The sequence below is a fragment of the Gambusia affinis genome, linkage group LG02 (genome assembly GCF_019740435.1).
Source record: "Gambusia affinis linkage group LG02, SWU_Gaff_1.0, whole genome shotgun sequence".
In the NCBI taxonomy this organism is placed as follows: Eukaryota; Metazoa; Chordata; class Actinopteri; order Cyprinodontiformes; family Poeciliidae; genus Gambusia; species Gambusia affinis.
In genome coordinates this window covers 12,860,749-12,876,052 of record NC_057869.1, presented here as the reverse complement: position 1 = coordinate 12,876,052, position 15,304 = coordinate 12,860,749, and the positions used below count along the sequence as shown (strand labels likewise).

The 15,304-nt window shown below is 35.3% G+C and overlaps 1 protein-coding gene across 1 annotated transcript in view; it reads right to left on the bottom strand.

Annotated features, from left to right (window-relative positions):
- LOC122842636 (CUB and sushi domain-containing protein 1-like) overlaps window positions 1-15,304 on the bottom strand; it is a 415,097-nt gene that overhangs the window by 245,412 nt on the left and 154,381 nt on the right. Inside the window, exon 3 of the mRNA XM_044136693.1 lies at window positions 6,579-6,691. Within this exon, the coding sequence (XP_043992628.1) occupies window positions 6,579-6,691 (113 nt within the window). The remainder of the gene's footprint in view (window positions 1-6,578; window positions 6,692-15,304) is intronic.

Genomic DNA, 15,304 nt, shown 5'->3' with positions numbered 1-15,304 from the left:
AGGTGATCAAATGCAATCCAGATTCCAGGAAGCTAGACGTTTATTAGTGTGCAGAACGAAAAGTAAAATCTGATGGTAACTTCAGCGCCATCAGTTCGCCGCATGTAGAAATATTTTAAATGAAGCTTGAAATAATGCATTGCATGCCACTGTTTTTAATCTAGAGCGTATCCAAATGCTACCACACTAACTAATTCACAGTGAGTGCAGCCACATACACAAATAATTCGGATGAACAAAGAGTAGGTTTGAAGTTTGAACTGTCTTGTCAGCATTAAGCCTCTTTTTGGAGTTTTGTTTTCTGCTCCTGTCTCCAGCTCTCCATGGACCCCTCGACTAGAAAAAAACCATGTATAGCAGATGGACTGGAATTAGCAAACATCAAGTGGCTGAACAGTGAAGCCAAAAGCTCAGAAAACATGGCAGTGTTAACATAGCTAAGCCATTTATATGTACTGTAGGTTTACACAAACAGATGTCCATTCATCCTTTTTGATATTTCATGTATTTTTTGACTTTCATTACATATAATTAATATTAAATCCCCATCCATTTTTAGGATCAATCCCCTGCCACTTTTATCAACCGACTAGCCAGTAATTTTGTATTATTAATATGTCTCAATTCCTTCCTAGAATAGTGCAATTTTCTGCAATAGTTATCGGTATGCCTCTGAGATTTTTTACAAATCAAAACTCTTTTAAATACAAGCAGTACAAAGAAAATTATGTTGCTTGAAGCCTTGAAAAAAAAAAATAAAAAATGAAAGAAATCCCTCTTTGCAGCACATCGTGTATATGGAAACAAAATCCTTAAGTCGCAATCCTGCAATGAGTTTATGTCTTTCTCAGGCGCAGTTGGCTGTTGGCTTCTGTGTTTGCAAACCCGTGCATCAATCAGCGAGATTTGGAAGCTCCCAGAAGTGACCCTAATGGATTCTACATCAGTCAACAACACGCTTAGGGAGAGAGGAGGTGGAAACAAAAAAACAAAAAAAACAACTGTGCCAACACCAATGGGAATGAACTTTTAACATTTTTTACTCATACTCATGCAAAGAAATGTGTTCTAATTAAGCATGAAAGTGGCGCTCTATAACATACAAATCTCTGTTATATCAACCAAATGGGTAATACGAAAAAAATAATTAATTCCTGATCATCCACACATACCAAACAGAAAGTAAGTAAATGCCCTCTAAGGACTAATGAAAAAAGGATTATTACATCATCATCTAGATTTATACCAAAGTTGAAAGGAAATTTGTTCCCCTTTATTCCTCTTTAGTTTTACTCACAAATCATGTTTGTCTAATTCTGAAAGTAAAACTAAAGGAAGATCTTTTCCTAGAACAACACCACCAATCAGTTTCACCTATTTACAACATGCACTTCACATGTTTAGTCTTTACAGATACTAGCTCTGTTATATTGCAGCAATGAGGCCTGAGCATGTCAGAATAAGTGGAGACTGTAAACTTTCCTTAAAGTGAATTTAAGGAGAGTTAATTTTCCTGTATATCTGCATTGTCCTGTGGTGAATTGACAACCTGTGCCTGGTTTGCACCGACACATAATGACAACTACAGATAAAGGAAATAATGAATAATGAATAACCTGATTAATTTAAAGCAATGACAGAATGTGTTTTTCTTTTCTTTTACCTCTGACAATTTATTAGAAGTTAATATAATGTCTAGAGACTATGTATAATAATTTTACAATGTTACACACGATTGGATGAATATATTCATCAGTGTGGCACATTAAATTGATTCCCTCTGCCATGTTTGTGTCTGAAGATTCCAAGATTGCTTTTATTGTAATTGTACAAAGACTTGAATATAATAATCAGTTCACCTGGCTAAAAATAGCTCTTATCTTAAAATAGTCCTAAAATAAATGTGCTAATAAAGTAAGAAAAGAAATTTAAATAGCGACAACACACACTGCCGCGCTTGTGACCAAAGAGAGGACAAGTACAAACAAAGGCAAAAAATTACGTGCAGATTGCTGAAATGTTCTGTATTGAATGGGCACATTTGCAACAACATATATGCAGCATAACTCTATGTAAAATATGAATGAAAGGCAGAAATAAATCAGATCATGCAAGCAAAAAAAGAAAGGAGATTACAAAGTTTCATAAACTCAGCTCCTGTTCATTCTTACTGAATTTGAGTCCTCAAATGTTCAACATGTGTTGAACTTGCTTTGATTTCCCCATCAGTGATCCGTTACCCTTTCTCAAAGGAGACAGATCAGCAAGTGATTCATGCTGTGGGCGCTGACACACCCTCATTCCTTAAAGCGGTCAGCTTTAGCACCTTTTGCAGGTAACATGGCTTTCCACTTTGGCACTTGGATTCTAACATCTATTTTTCCCAAAAGCAAACAAAAATGTCCCCTCATGTGAACAGAGGAGACACATTACTCGCATTTTCACCCCCCTGATGTCACCTTGTGCTAGGTATGCTCAGAAGAAATTATTTGAAGAGTTATTTTATGAAAAACCTTAAGTGAACTAGAGATTTAAGTGAATCTACTGGAAAGAACCCGACTATGGAGCAAGAAATGGTTTCAGAGATTATCCAAAACAACAAACCTGACCACTGCCTTCCTACGCTATTCCACTCGATTTAAAGGATAAGTTGCGGACGATGATGTTAATCTTCTATGCTGTTTTAGAATTGTAGTCTGTCTGTAAATTTAACATTTGCAGTAGTGGAAGTGAAAAAAGTCATTCAGTCTTTAGCCACGCTTCCAAATATTGAGCCAACATTTAACGGCCACTTTGTGTTTTTGCTCTGCACTTCCCTGTTCACAGTGGGGGATGGTAGAATACTGACCAGGCAATTTCTGGGAAGCTTCATAGCTTTGAACTGGTGGATTACCTACATCACAGGCAAACGTTAACGATTGGGAAAAAAGGCCTCCAAGAACCAATTGTTTCTCTAAAGCCAAGAACACAGACTCACTGTCTGAAGCAAAGTGAAGGACAAGGGACTGATTTTTATCAGGTAAAACAGCAAAAAGTCTCTGAATCGTTTCATATATTATTTTGGTTTTAAATATGCTGAGGAACATTGGCCTTATCAAGTCTGATGAAAGGACTTAAAACTGTCCAGCTGAAAGTCTGCTCAAGAGGTGTACTTGTATTACACACAGAGAAAATAGGTGCAAGATTATCATCATCATAACGGAGCACAAGCTCTCTACAATATCAAGCTCAATCAATTTTGTTGTATTTTACTGGAGTCACCACAGAGAGGTCACCAACTGAGCACTGGGCTTAGAGAGTTTTGCTTGTAATTTGTGATATTTTTTAAGTTTGAATATGTATCTTAGAGATCATTCGACCAATAGATTTGTGTGAGTTGATGAATTTAATGTTATTTCTTTTATTTTAATCACCACAAATTACATTGCGTCATACAAAGTCAAAAGCTCTATAGTAGCACCAATAGCAGCTTTCAAACATGCGGACAATAAAAAGTTCAGTAATTGAGAACAAGAAAGTAAAGCATCGGGGTTTATTTTACTGGCAAAAGCACCTTACAAACACTCAAGGGAAGTGCTGCTAGAGGTCCAATGGTACTAAGTGGAAATTCATTTAAGGTGAAGAAGCCATTTACATTTAAAATATTTATGACTTTTCACATTTAGGATCAAGAGTACTGAATATTTGTTAAGCTGAAAAAATTAGCACAAATGCAGTTAAAAAAAAAAAACACTTTGAAACTGGCTTAATGCACATATTTTCAAACAAATCTATAGCCAGGGCTGCATGTGCCTAATAACTGATAAGACAGCTGTGCAAGCATTTAAATACTATGCTACAACTCTTTTTTTTTTCCTTATTAAAGATGGAATTAGGGGTTATGGGAGAATTGCTTGTGCTTTTCAACTCGAAGATTTTTTTCATTTTATTTTAATTAAGAAAATAATTCTATTTACATCATCTACTATCTCTTCCCTCACCACTTTATCAGGAGGTTATGTCTTTATGCCTCTTCTTTCTCCTCATTTCTATTTCTGCTTCAGTGTATATTAAGTGATGTCTTTCTGATTTTGACTAGCCTTTTTTAAAACTTTTACATATCTATTTCCACCATTATGGTCATACTTTATTACAGCTTTATGCTTTAAGTAAGTAATTCCAAAAAAAGTGCAACATAAATTTAAACGCATATTCTCGTCAATAGGGAAGCTTTAAAGCATCAAAAGCAAACAAGACGTTTTGGTGAGGAAATGTTTCACATATTTCACATCAGGAATATCACTTGGTTGAAGGTTTAGAAAGTATATCAGGGAAGCATTTAATCAAATTAGCCATTCTGATTCCGAATACAGCAATAAATCTTTTCAAAAGTGAAGCAAGACATGGAGTCACTGAGTATGATGTGAATAACAGCTGAGCTAGAAAATAAATTTAAATAGCACTGGACTTTAGGGCTCATTAAATCTCTTTCTGTGTTTTATTTTGTAACACTTGATCCAATTTTGTTCTAGAGGAAAAGGTTCTATGAAGAAAAATAATACTGTCCCACCACAGGAAAAGCAGAAGAACCAAAACTACATGAATTCATCTTTCAGCTGAATGGATCAGATTTTATAACAACAATTATTAGACAGCTAGACTGTCTCCAATCATGAACTCACATCGTACATCCCATGAATCTGTAAGAATCACTTCATTTTCATCCCTAGTTTCTGCAAATTGCTTGTGGTTCTACCTCCTTATAATACTATAATAATACTACTATAATATATACTATAATAATAATAATACTATAATAATACTTTCAACATATTAAATATATGTTGAAAAATATTCAACATATATTTAATATGTTCAATTTTAAATATATTTAAGCTGTATACCTTTTTAAATGATGCACATATACAAATAGTGATTAGACATTTTCTTTATCTCTTAAAGGTTGTTTTTGTAGAGAAGTCAAACATATATGTTTTAGAGTTAATTGTGGCTTTTCAGTGATTTTAAATTTAGCTTCAGGGTGAAATTTAAAAAAAAAGGAGGTGAAGGTGCAGATGAAGAGATGTCAAATATCTAACTATCTTTACACATCCCGTTAGCTTTATAATGCGCATTCATTTATCAAAGTAAATTATGCAACAGACTTGACTAAAGATGTGGTTTGTGATCATTTTAACAAGAAAATTAGACTGTTCTCCTACAAAAGTAGTGATTTAAATAGAAAAGCATTTTCCTGAACAGAATGTTCTCTTTGATTCTAGCAATAAGACTCCAAATTTAAGCTTCAAAGTGCTATTATAAAGAGAGTATAATATCTGACAATATAAAATGTGTCTGTTCTCACTGACACTGTATCATTATTGTGATCAAAGTCTCACTTATATGTAAATGCTAGATAAGCTCTCTGACAAAATCACGAGAGCCCATGCAAGACCTCTCAAAACTTTTCATGACAAGATGTTTAAAGGGTGCTTCTCAAACATACAGGTAGTTTATGTCCATAAAATCTATTTAGACAGAGTTCAAGAACAGCTTGATGACAGCCTTGAAAGTTGTTACGCACTCATCACATAAAAATGAGCATTTGCCAAGGAGACAATCTCTTCAAACAAAACCTGTAAAACAAGAAAACCTTCTCAGAATGGCTGACAGGTTTGCTTTAGACAAAGAGTCATTGACACTCACCCAGACGTTTACCCACGCACAAACTCTCAAATACAACGCTCAGAATACACAGGCAAAATGGGAAACCACAACACACCCAAATATGGACCACAGTCAGTGAATTTCTTGCTTTTTGAGCTTGTGTTTGATATTTAGAGTCCATGATTCATGGATAAACGGTTACACAACAGCGTGTGTGTGTGTCTGTGGGTTTATCTGAAAGGTCAGACTAAGCTTTCATGTCGCATCCAAACATGAAACATTTGCCTTATCATGCTTACAACAAAAAATGTGAGACTCAGTGAAAGACGGACTGATATAAAACTCCCCATTACCACAGAAATATGAAAAGCAATCAAAAGACATGTCAATAGATTACTAATGCAGAATTATATAAAACAACTTTTTAAGTAAGGAAAGTTTGAGCTGAGTTAAAGTTCAACCATTTAAATACAGACAGTTATTCTAATTGATGTCTGTCTTCCAGCTTCACCTGAAGTTTGGGGTGAAGCTGATGTATGTCAGTTCTGGATGTGAATGTTTACACTCCTGAGTTCTCAAGACAATATGGAGTCACAACTGACAAATGAATAAAACTGCTTTTCTGCAATTCAAATCTAAACAAAGCAATCATTTGGTTAGGCAGCGACAAAAAAGGCAATCTGAACACCAGGTAATTATAGAAGTATAAATAAGTAATAGATAATTAACTCTTGTTTGCATGATTTATTTTTAAAAAAGTATTCCTAATCTATAAGAAGCTCTAACTTGTACATGTGTTTTTTAAAGTACCACAAGCGATATATCTTGCTTCATTTAGCCAGTATTTCTCAATATATTCTCTTCTTGTAGCTTCAAAATATGTTCCAGCAGTGTTTCTGTGCGAGTACTCCCTCATTGACAGATGTTCTTACCTTCATATACTGCTTTGAAGCCCTGCGCACTCACAGCAAAGTCTGTTGTAAACCACAGAGCCAGTATGGAACCACTGCTGACAATAGGAGAGGGCAGCATGAATCCTGACAATCTGCAAACAGAAAGCAGTGTAAACATAAATCATGCATTTTTGCAAATACGCAATACCACTGATTTCACAAAGACAACAAGTAGGCCACATGAAAATTGAAAATCTGGGGAATTATTTAATTCTGTGAGATGTTGGTTGTTGCAAAGTTTATTTAAAGAGCATTTTCATTGCAGGAACCTTTCCAGGAGCCATTGCAGTTTTTCTGGGTCAATTTTTGTTTCTCCCTGTCATTTCCACTGTTGGAGGCAGGACCAAATGAGACATATAAGGAGGAACTCCACCCCACAACCCAGCTTGGAAGGTGGTACTTATTGGAAGGACCATGAACTGAAAGTAGTCTCATAAGAGTTTGCTATTTTGTGCATTTTATATCATTTTAACTAAAAAACCTCTTTGTGTGCCATGAAAATACCAAGTAATGTCACATTCATCGATGTGACATTACTTACTATGCATATGAAAGTCATTTATGACATAGATGTCACATGTAAATCTTTTCATTTAAACTTTATCTGAATGAAAACCATTTTATTTTAAATGGTTACAGCCACAAATTAGCCTGAATAGAGTGGTAAAATAAAATCCCAGATGTTTTTTGTCCAACCGGTTATCTGACTCAAGGATGTTCTAAAATTCTACAGATACCACGAAAGAAAGAAAAAAAATACATTGAAAAAAATCTCAAAATATAATTTTGTTGCTCAAATAAATGAACTGGTCTTTCTCTCTCTCTCAAAGAGAAGCTTCCACTTTTCTCTCAGTGGTTTATTTGCATTTTGTTTGTGTCATCCATGAGCAAAAGGTTTCTTTTTTGATCAAGCAGCAGGTGAGTAAATAAAAAACATGAGAGTGCTCCTGCACAACTCACAAACTCACATTGGTGTAAAAATTGGGCTTTTAGTTCTTTAGCTCTCAAATGATTTTGTCAAAAGAGACCATTTATGGAAAAAGGTTTGTATAGAAGATCCTAGAATGGATATTATTCATGTTCAACAGAAGGTGTAATGACAAACAGACATTTTACATACAGCAGGTATAAAAAGTCTTCAACATGTCAGATTTTGTTAATGTAAGAAACAGCAAAATATAAATTACTTCAAATTAATTTAAAGAACTCAAGTAAAAAACAAAATAAAATAAGAAAAACGTAAAAAAAAGTACAGACCAAAAGTTTGGACACACACACACATTTAATTAATTAATTAATTAATATATTTATTTATTTATTTATTTATTTATTTATTTATTTATTTATTTATTTATTTATTTATTTATTTATTTATTTATTCCCAGTAAGACTTTATTTGCCTTCAGAATTTCCAAAGACTAAAATCAACAGAGCAGTATTTAACTTTGACACAAAGGTAGATCATAACCACAACCTTGGCTCCCTTTAGAAGATAAAAGCTCCCTAAATACATTTTTTGAGAGATCAGTAAACGATAGAGACTATGATATTCCTGGATTTTGCTTCTCTCGCACTGTTCTCACCTCCATTTGAACTCCCCAGGCCTCAAAATGCACAGCATTGTTATTTCATCATTCTCTCACTTCCTTTTTCATTTCAGCATTCTTTTTTATATTAGAAATCTTCTGGTTTAAAACCATTAACATAATGTTGCTGTTGCTAGCATTTAGACTACGCAATTCATTTTTTTGACAGTAATTATTTGAAATGATGGTGTATTTTCTGACATTTTGTATAATAACCACTGCACAGGCTTAATAAGAAACACAAATACATGACAAAAGGATGTGCAATTTAAAACATCTTAACATTTACAAATTGAGAATGAAAAGAATCAAATGCTAAAAATCATTCAAATAAATGGTCCAGTAAAGGGGGTTTGACCACTTTTGACATCAACCGAACATGCTGAGATAATTGCAGTAATTACTTTTTTAAACAAAGCACAAAATAAAACAAAAATGGCAACCAAAGACATTGCTTTTCATTCATTGAATATGGATTTTATCAATCAGAGCTTTTACAATGACTACCAAGTTACAGCAGAAAAAGTGGATGAATAAAGCTGTCTGCATCTGTCCATAATCATTTGAGAAAAACTGTTTTTTCTTTTGTCAAATGGCAAGTTTTAAGGAAAATTTTCTTGTGCTGAAACCCAACCCACTTGAACAATGCCCTTGCCAATTTAAAAATCAGTCACTGGAAAGGAAATGGGACAGGAAAAGGAAAACAACAAAGTTTATCAGGAGGATTTTAAATCCAAAGATGGGAGCGAAACAGGATAATCCAGAATCTCACGACAAAAGAAATATTTAAGCGCAGATCATTCTCAGGTGCATATTAAAAGCTAAAAAAAAAAATGCTAATATGAATGCGACAATAAACATGAAAACTTTTGATGCCTCTGTGATCTGGCCCACCTAAAACCTTCTATCCCTGCCATAGAAATATTTGACACACCACAGTCAGGACAGACAGAGAGACCAGATACTGATCAAGTGACCATTTAGCAGGGCTGCAAGTATTAGCCCTGCTGAATGGCTAATAGCAGGGCTAAAACTGCTATTAGCCCTTATTTACACCTCCAAATTTATTTAGAGGTGTAAATAAATTTGGAGGAAGAGGAGGGAAGGTTGAGCTCAGTAGGAAGCAGAGCACAGCTGTTTTAACTACCAGGATGATCTTAAGCTTGAATTGCTATGAACTTTTCACAAAAGTAGCAAACAATTTGTAAAAAGGTATGTTGCTCAAAAATAATACCCACACATTTTTTCAGCTGTGAAATACACAGCCGTGTTTCAAAGTTTGAAAAAATCTCAATGCTGTAAATTAAACATGAAATAGGTGATAACTAATTAACAAATTCAACCATTAATACTTTATGGATTAGGACCAGAATTGGCGTTTTTCTGGATCAAAAGGACACCAACAGATGTGCTAACAAAATTTTACTGTTGTCCTCTTCCAATCCCATGAACCTCATCATGGCTCTTTTTAAACAGACAATATCAGGGGTCCTAGAGGAAACCGTGCTTGATGCTGCCTATGATAACGTAAGCTGCACCCCCAATGGGACACATATTTCTATTTTGCTAGGACAACTAACAATAATGGCCTATTTTCTTATTAATGACTTGCAAAACTGCATAATTGAGGACTATCACATTCTATCACATTATTTTGCTGATTGAATCTGGATTTTTTCACTTGGCAGAGCTGAAGCTCCATCCATCCATCCATCCATTTTCTGTTCACCCTTGTCCCTAATGGGGTCGGGAGGGTTGCTGGTGCCAATCTCCAGCTATGTTCTGGGCGAGAGGCGGGGTTCACCCTGGACAGGTCGCCAGTCTGTGAGCTGAAGCTCGAATAGTAAAATATTAACAAAAAAAGCATTCAGACTGAAGTAGGGGAGCAACTGATATCGGAAACTCTGTTCCCAAACGATTAGCTGGAGCCTCAATGAAGAATGTCACGAGTCAGGATGGTCCTTATTTGTTTAATACTGCACTAATCAGTCAAACCCTTTGTAACAAACACCAAGTTACAGCAGAGGACAAGGTTTAAAGTGAAAAATAAAGAGGAAAAGCAGTAAGCCATCAAAAGTACTGAGTCACATGGGGGACGGTTAAAAAAATACAGACATTGGTAGCAAAAATGAATAGCTTTAATTCTCTGGCCTGAGAGCAAGGACACAAAGGACAGACAAGAACAGATGAAAGGAGCATACAAAAAGCAACACAATAAATGGGAGATGGAAGTCAGAGAAGGAACAGAGGAAATAAAGCAAATGCAAAGGAGAAAAGAACAGACAGCCCTTCCTGACTGTTTTGGTTGTTTTGTGTTTTTGTAGCCCTGCATTAAAGCTCCAGTGGCCAGGTTAATCAAAAGTTGTGCAATGCTTAAAACATTTTCTATGTCCATTTTGTCATTTGCAGACCAACTAAATTATGAGTGGAACTCCTACATATGACAAAAGAAAATTAATCATATTTGAAAATAGAAAATTAATAACATTTGCAGGGAGACAGATTTTTTGCTGAAATATATGCATTAGTTATATCAGCTAAGTTTACACTTATAATGCATAGTATTTAATGAATACTTCACCTATATGATCTCCCTGTCCCTGCATGTATTTTCTCCAGGAATTAAACTTCTTTTCTATAGTGGAACATCGTCAAGTTCCTTTATCGCTTATTCTAAATAGACCTTTGCTATGAGTGCATATTACCAGATGTTTTTATTTTTGCATGTTTGTCTTGGCTGAGCAATCCAGCACTGACTGCTGGGATTGGTCCCAGATTCTCTGCATCCTTGAATATATTTAGTACAATTGTTGCCCAACAATATTGGCTGACAGAATTGTTTATTTTTTTGTTTGTTTGTTTTTTTTTTTTTTTTAGAAAAAGATAATTTAAATGTAGACATCGTTGAAATCCATAGCATCCAGAACTCACAAATCTTTCACATATAGGATGATATCATATTTCTACATACAAGTGAAATTGTAAGAAGCTTGCCCTGCTATATGACCCTGTATTAATAATTTTATAGGAACATGAACTTTGGAGGGCATTGTGCTTTGGGCTAAGTTTGACTTCTAAAACCTGTGAAAAACTAAAGCAATGGGTTGACTACATAACGTACAACACTGCTATTGATCAGAGAGGCACAGGCTACATTATAGAGCCACCATGGCCGATAACCACTGAGGTAAAAGTGTTTGTGAAGAGGTTTCAGCAAGCCCTGCTGCTGACTGGGATAAAAATTCTGCTTTAACAGGTTTAATAATAAATTGTTTATTGATTGGTAATATATGTAATGCTGCAGTGTGTTACAACAATTTAAGCCAGATACGTATAAAATACATTGTAAATCAAGATAAGCACATAGAAGGAAATTTATTTTTTTTAAATTGCAAGTATTCTCACTTTTCTCAGTCAATGAGACAACAAAAACTATAAGTAAGGAAGGTTTAACTGTTCATCCAGGCAGTTTCATTTCTAGTCAGTCAACCAGCTTATGTAATCAGACAGCCGCTCAGTGATTTTAGGCAGCTGGCCTCTATAGTCCACCAACAGCCCAGCTTGCCTGTATGCCATTCTGCTGCTTTGTCCATCTGTCTGACTGCCCATCTGTATCTGTTTCAGTCACTCTCTCACTCGAGCTGCCAGTCTATCTGTCAGAATGTCCCATATTTATATCCTCCTCTAAAGCAAAGGTTACTGTTTTGACTAGACTGCAGCGCCTTTGTGATAGGGCATGTCAATATAGATAAAAGCAACATGTCCAAGTATGCTGTTTTATGGGGCATTCCATTTTCCTTAGACATTGTATTGTGAATGATATAACACAAGCCCAACTGTGTTGCAGAGGTAAATTGGAAAACCAGAATAATTTCAAAGTCTTGACTTAAGTAACCAGACTAATTGTTACTGTAATACAAACCAATAATTATGTATTTTTGAGCATTTTAAGCATTTAAGAAACATGTTCACAGGTACGGGTTGAACAGTTCAATAATATACCACTGATTTAATGAAACACAAGCTGTGCAAATAAACATATTATTTTAACCAGACTTCCCCAGTGTAGCTATGGCTACAATCCAGTACCTCACCATCATCCGCATGTGAATGTGTGGGTGAATAGAAAGAACTGATTTTCTGATTTGAATGCCTACGTAAGTTTGATGTCATTTCATTTCAATACACACAGTACTTTATAAAGGTAATTGCAATTCTGTATTTTAAACTTGGGTTTGCTTGGCTACAGCTGATTTGAAACTTTTAAGAATTAATGTTTTTAATGTATCATTAGCCCTAAAATAATGTAGTTGCCCTCTTCTGGGTGAAATGAGTGCCCCCTTTCTGCCCTCCATCACCTGTGAATGCAACCTCTGGGTAATTTGTTAGTCAATATAATAAAATAAACTATATTTCCTAGGTCATACTCCTGTAAGATAAATATATATGGAGTTATAAACTAGAAATTCACATCTATTTATTGGCTACTGCATAATGTCAAACAATTGTTTGTTAAAACAAATAGTAACTCAGCATGTCATATAGAAGGAAATCAATGCATTTAGGCATCTAGATGCATGAAGATGACTTGCTAAAGTTCAACTCAGGCATCAGAGAAGGGAAGAACTGGGGTTTTAGTAAATGTCAATGTAACATGTTGGTTACTAGCATATGAAATAGTCTTGAGTATTTATCTTCTGGTTTCTAAGTGCAACTTTACAAAGCTGATTTGAACAGGACAGAATATTCAGTGAGCTGCACTAGTGTGGATGCCTCTCTGTCATCAGGGGTGGAAAAATGGAAGAGCAGTTAGAAATAATGAAAAAGTAGCAAAAGCTCAAATACCCACATATTAAAAAGAAATTATGCAGAGTGCCACCTTTCAACACATTGAGTTTTGAAGTAAACAGGCTACAGCAACAGAAAGTCAACTCCCGAGAAAACTCCTGCCAGTTACTAAAAGCAGTAAACTGAGGCAGTGACCATGGTTACCAATCTTCTCATGGTTAGACAACTAGTTTCAGGAGGTTTATGTACCATCTCAAAAAGATTCAATCATCTCAAACTTCTCCAGATCTCAACCAACAGTGCACATTTCAGAAATAGTTAAACAGGATATCATCTTAATTAATCGCCACACAGTAAATCTGCATCAACTTTTTGATGACATCATGTTGACATGGGAAAAATCTCTGAGGAGTATAAATCTGTTCTGAAGGGAAAAAAAGAGGTCAATTCATTAATAAGGTGCACCTTATGAACGGTCAGTGTATGTATATGATTAGATAAGAATACTGTAGATTTTAAAATACCATACACACAGTTTATTGCAATGCATTCCTACTAAAATCCACATTTGCTAAATGGACAATGATAAATGTCAGAGGTCCAGGTCACAAAGTTGATGATTTATGAAAATCCACAATTCAGCAATCACCTAAAAGGGCTATAAGGTTATAAAGATCTGAATGGCCATTGATGGCGAACATTCATCATTTAATTGCCCATCCCCTCAGAATAAGTTGACACCTTCATGGAAACTTCCCTCTACTAATCTAATCTATGACCACTGTCCGCTTTAGCCTTTTTTTCAGACTTCCTTCAAGATATGCGAACCATCTCATTACATTTAAATATCTGCCTGTTTGGATGATGATGGATTCTAAAACAATAATGTGGAGCGAAGTATAACATTGACCAACTCCTTTCCTATCTTTTAAGGCTTGTGTAATGAATTTATGATGTGACAGTGTCTCAACTGTAGAAAGAAATATTTAAAAATTGATGGACGCTTTCATTCTAATGACAACACAAAGATAATTTGTTATCTCAGTGGAAATAGGCTGATTGCTAAGAAAAAGAACCCACATCCAAGAGTAAGAAACATTGTTTTCAGTTTCCATACTGGCCTTCTATCACTGAGCTGACAGGCTGAGAACATTGATTTATAATTGAAAACAACAACTGAGCTTAGGAATGCTCTTTCTGCCAAGCACAAACTGTAGTACGGTATGCTGATTGAGGCAAACAAGTCAATAAAGTAAAGCACAGCTATTCACTTGCATCTTTTTAGATTCACATTTATCACACAGAAGTCTTTTTTTTTTTCTACCACACTCTGCATCTAAAAGTAATTTAGAGTATGAACACAGACCTACTGACAGTGATTTATTTTGGGCTTTTTAATATTCACTCATATTTTCAGACCAAAGCCATAACCTTCACCATCCACTTGCAGTTCAATAATATATTTGGCTCACAAGTTGCTCAATAAGCAGAAAATGTTTACTTTTAAACTTTCTGAGTAGATTCGCCATCTTTCTAAAGCCCTCTGCATTTCAGTCACCCAGCTCAACTGCAATAGATTATATCCGAACGATAAGAATACGCAGCATTGATGTTTGGGGTCTAGGCTCTGACCTCGTCGCTCCCCACAAGGAACCACCAAGCAGGGTGTAAGTCTTTCAAATGCTATGTGACTCACATGAGGGAAGTCGCTGCAGGCGAGCCGAACAGTGACGGCTTAAACACATGCCATAGTGGAAAGCTTGAAATGGATATATGTTTCAGTGAGTGTAGCTGGATGGGGATCATCTGCCTGAACTACCTCAGAGGCTTCATTACAGTTCAAAAATAATAGAGAAGGAAATAAGAGAACATAAATGTATTACTTATACGGTGCAACCATTTTGAGTGCTCTTCATAGTAGTTGCTACAGTTGCACTTTGTACCTTGGAAAATATAGCTTGAATTGTAATGTATTGAATTGTAGTTCCTTCTCAGTGTTAGTTTGACTTCCTGGCATTATGCCGTCCTTTCTTTTTCGATTCCCTCTGGTGCTCGGTCTTCAATTAGTCTGCGAGCTTTATGTGTACTTTGTTCTGTAGCTTTCATGAAAGTTATTTTTTGTCTGTTTGTTGTGTGTCTGTTGTATGTTTGTCATGTCAGTTTTCTAACCTGAAGACAACAAGACCTCAAAAATACTTCTGAAAAAGGGACCAAGAACATGCATGCAGAGGCTACCTCTCTTGGCCTCTTTTGGTCTTTATTGTTTTGTGTAAATTCATTATACATATTCAAATGGAATGAATATCTACATATACACTTCTGGAAAAAACT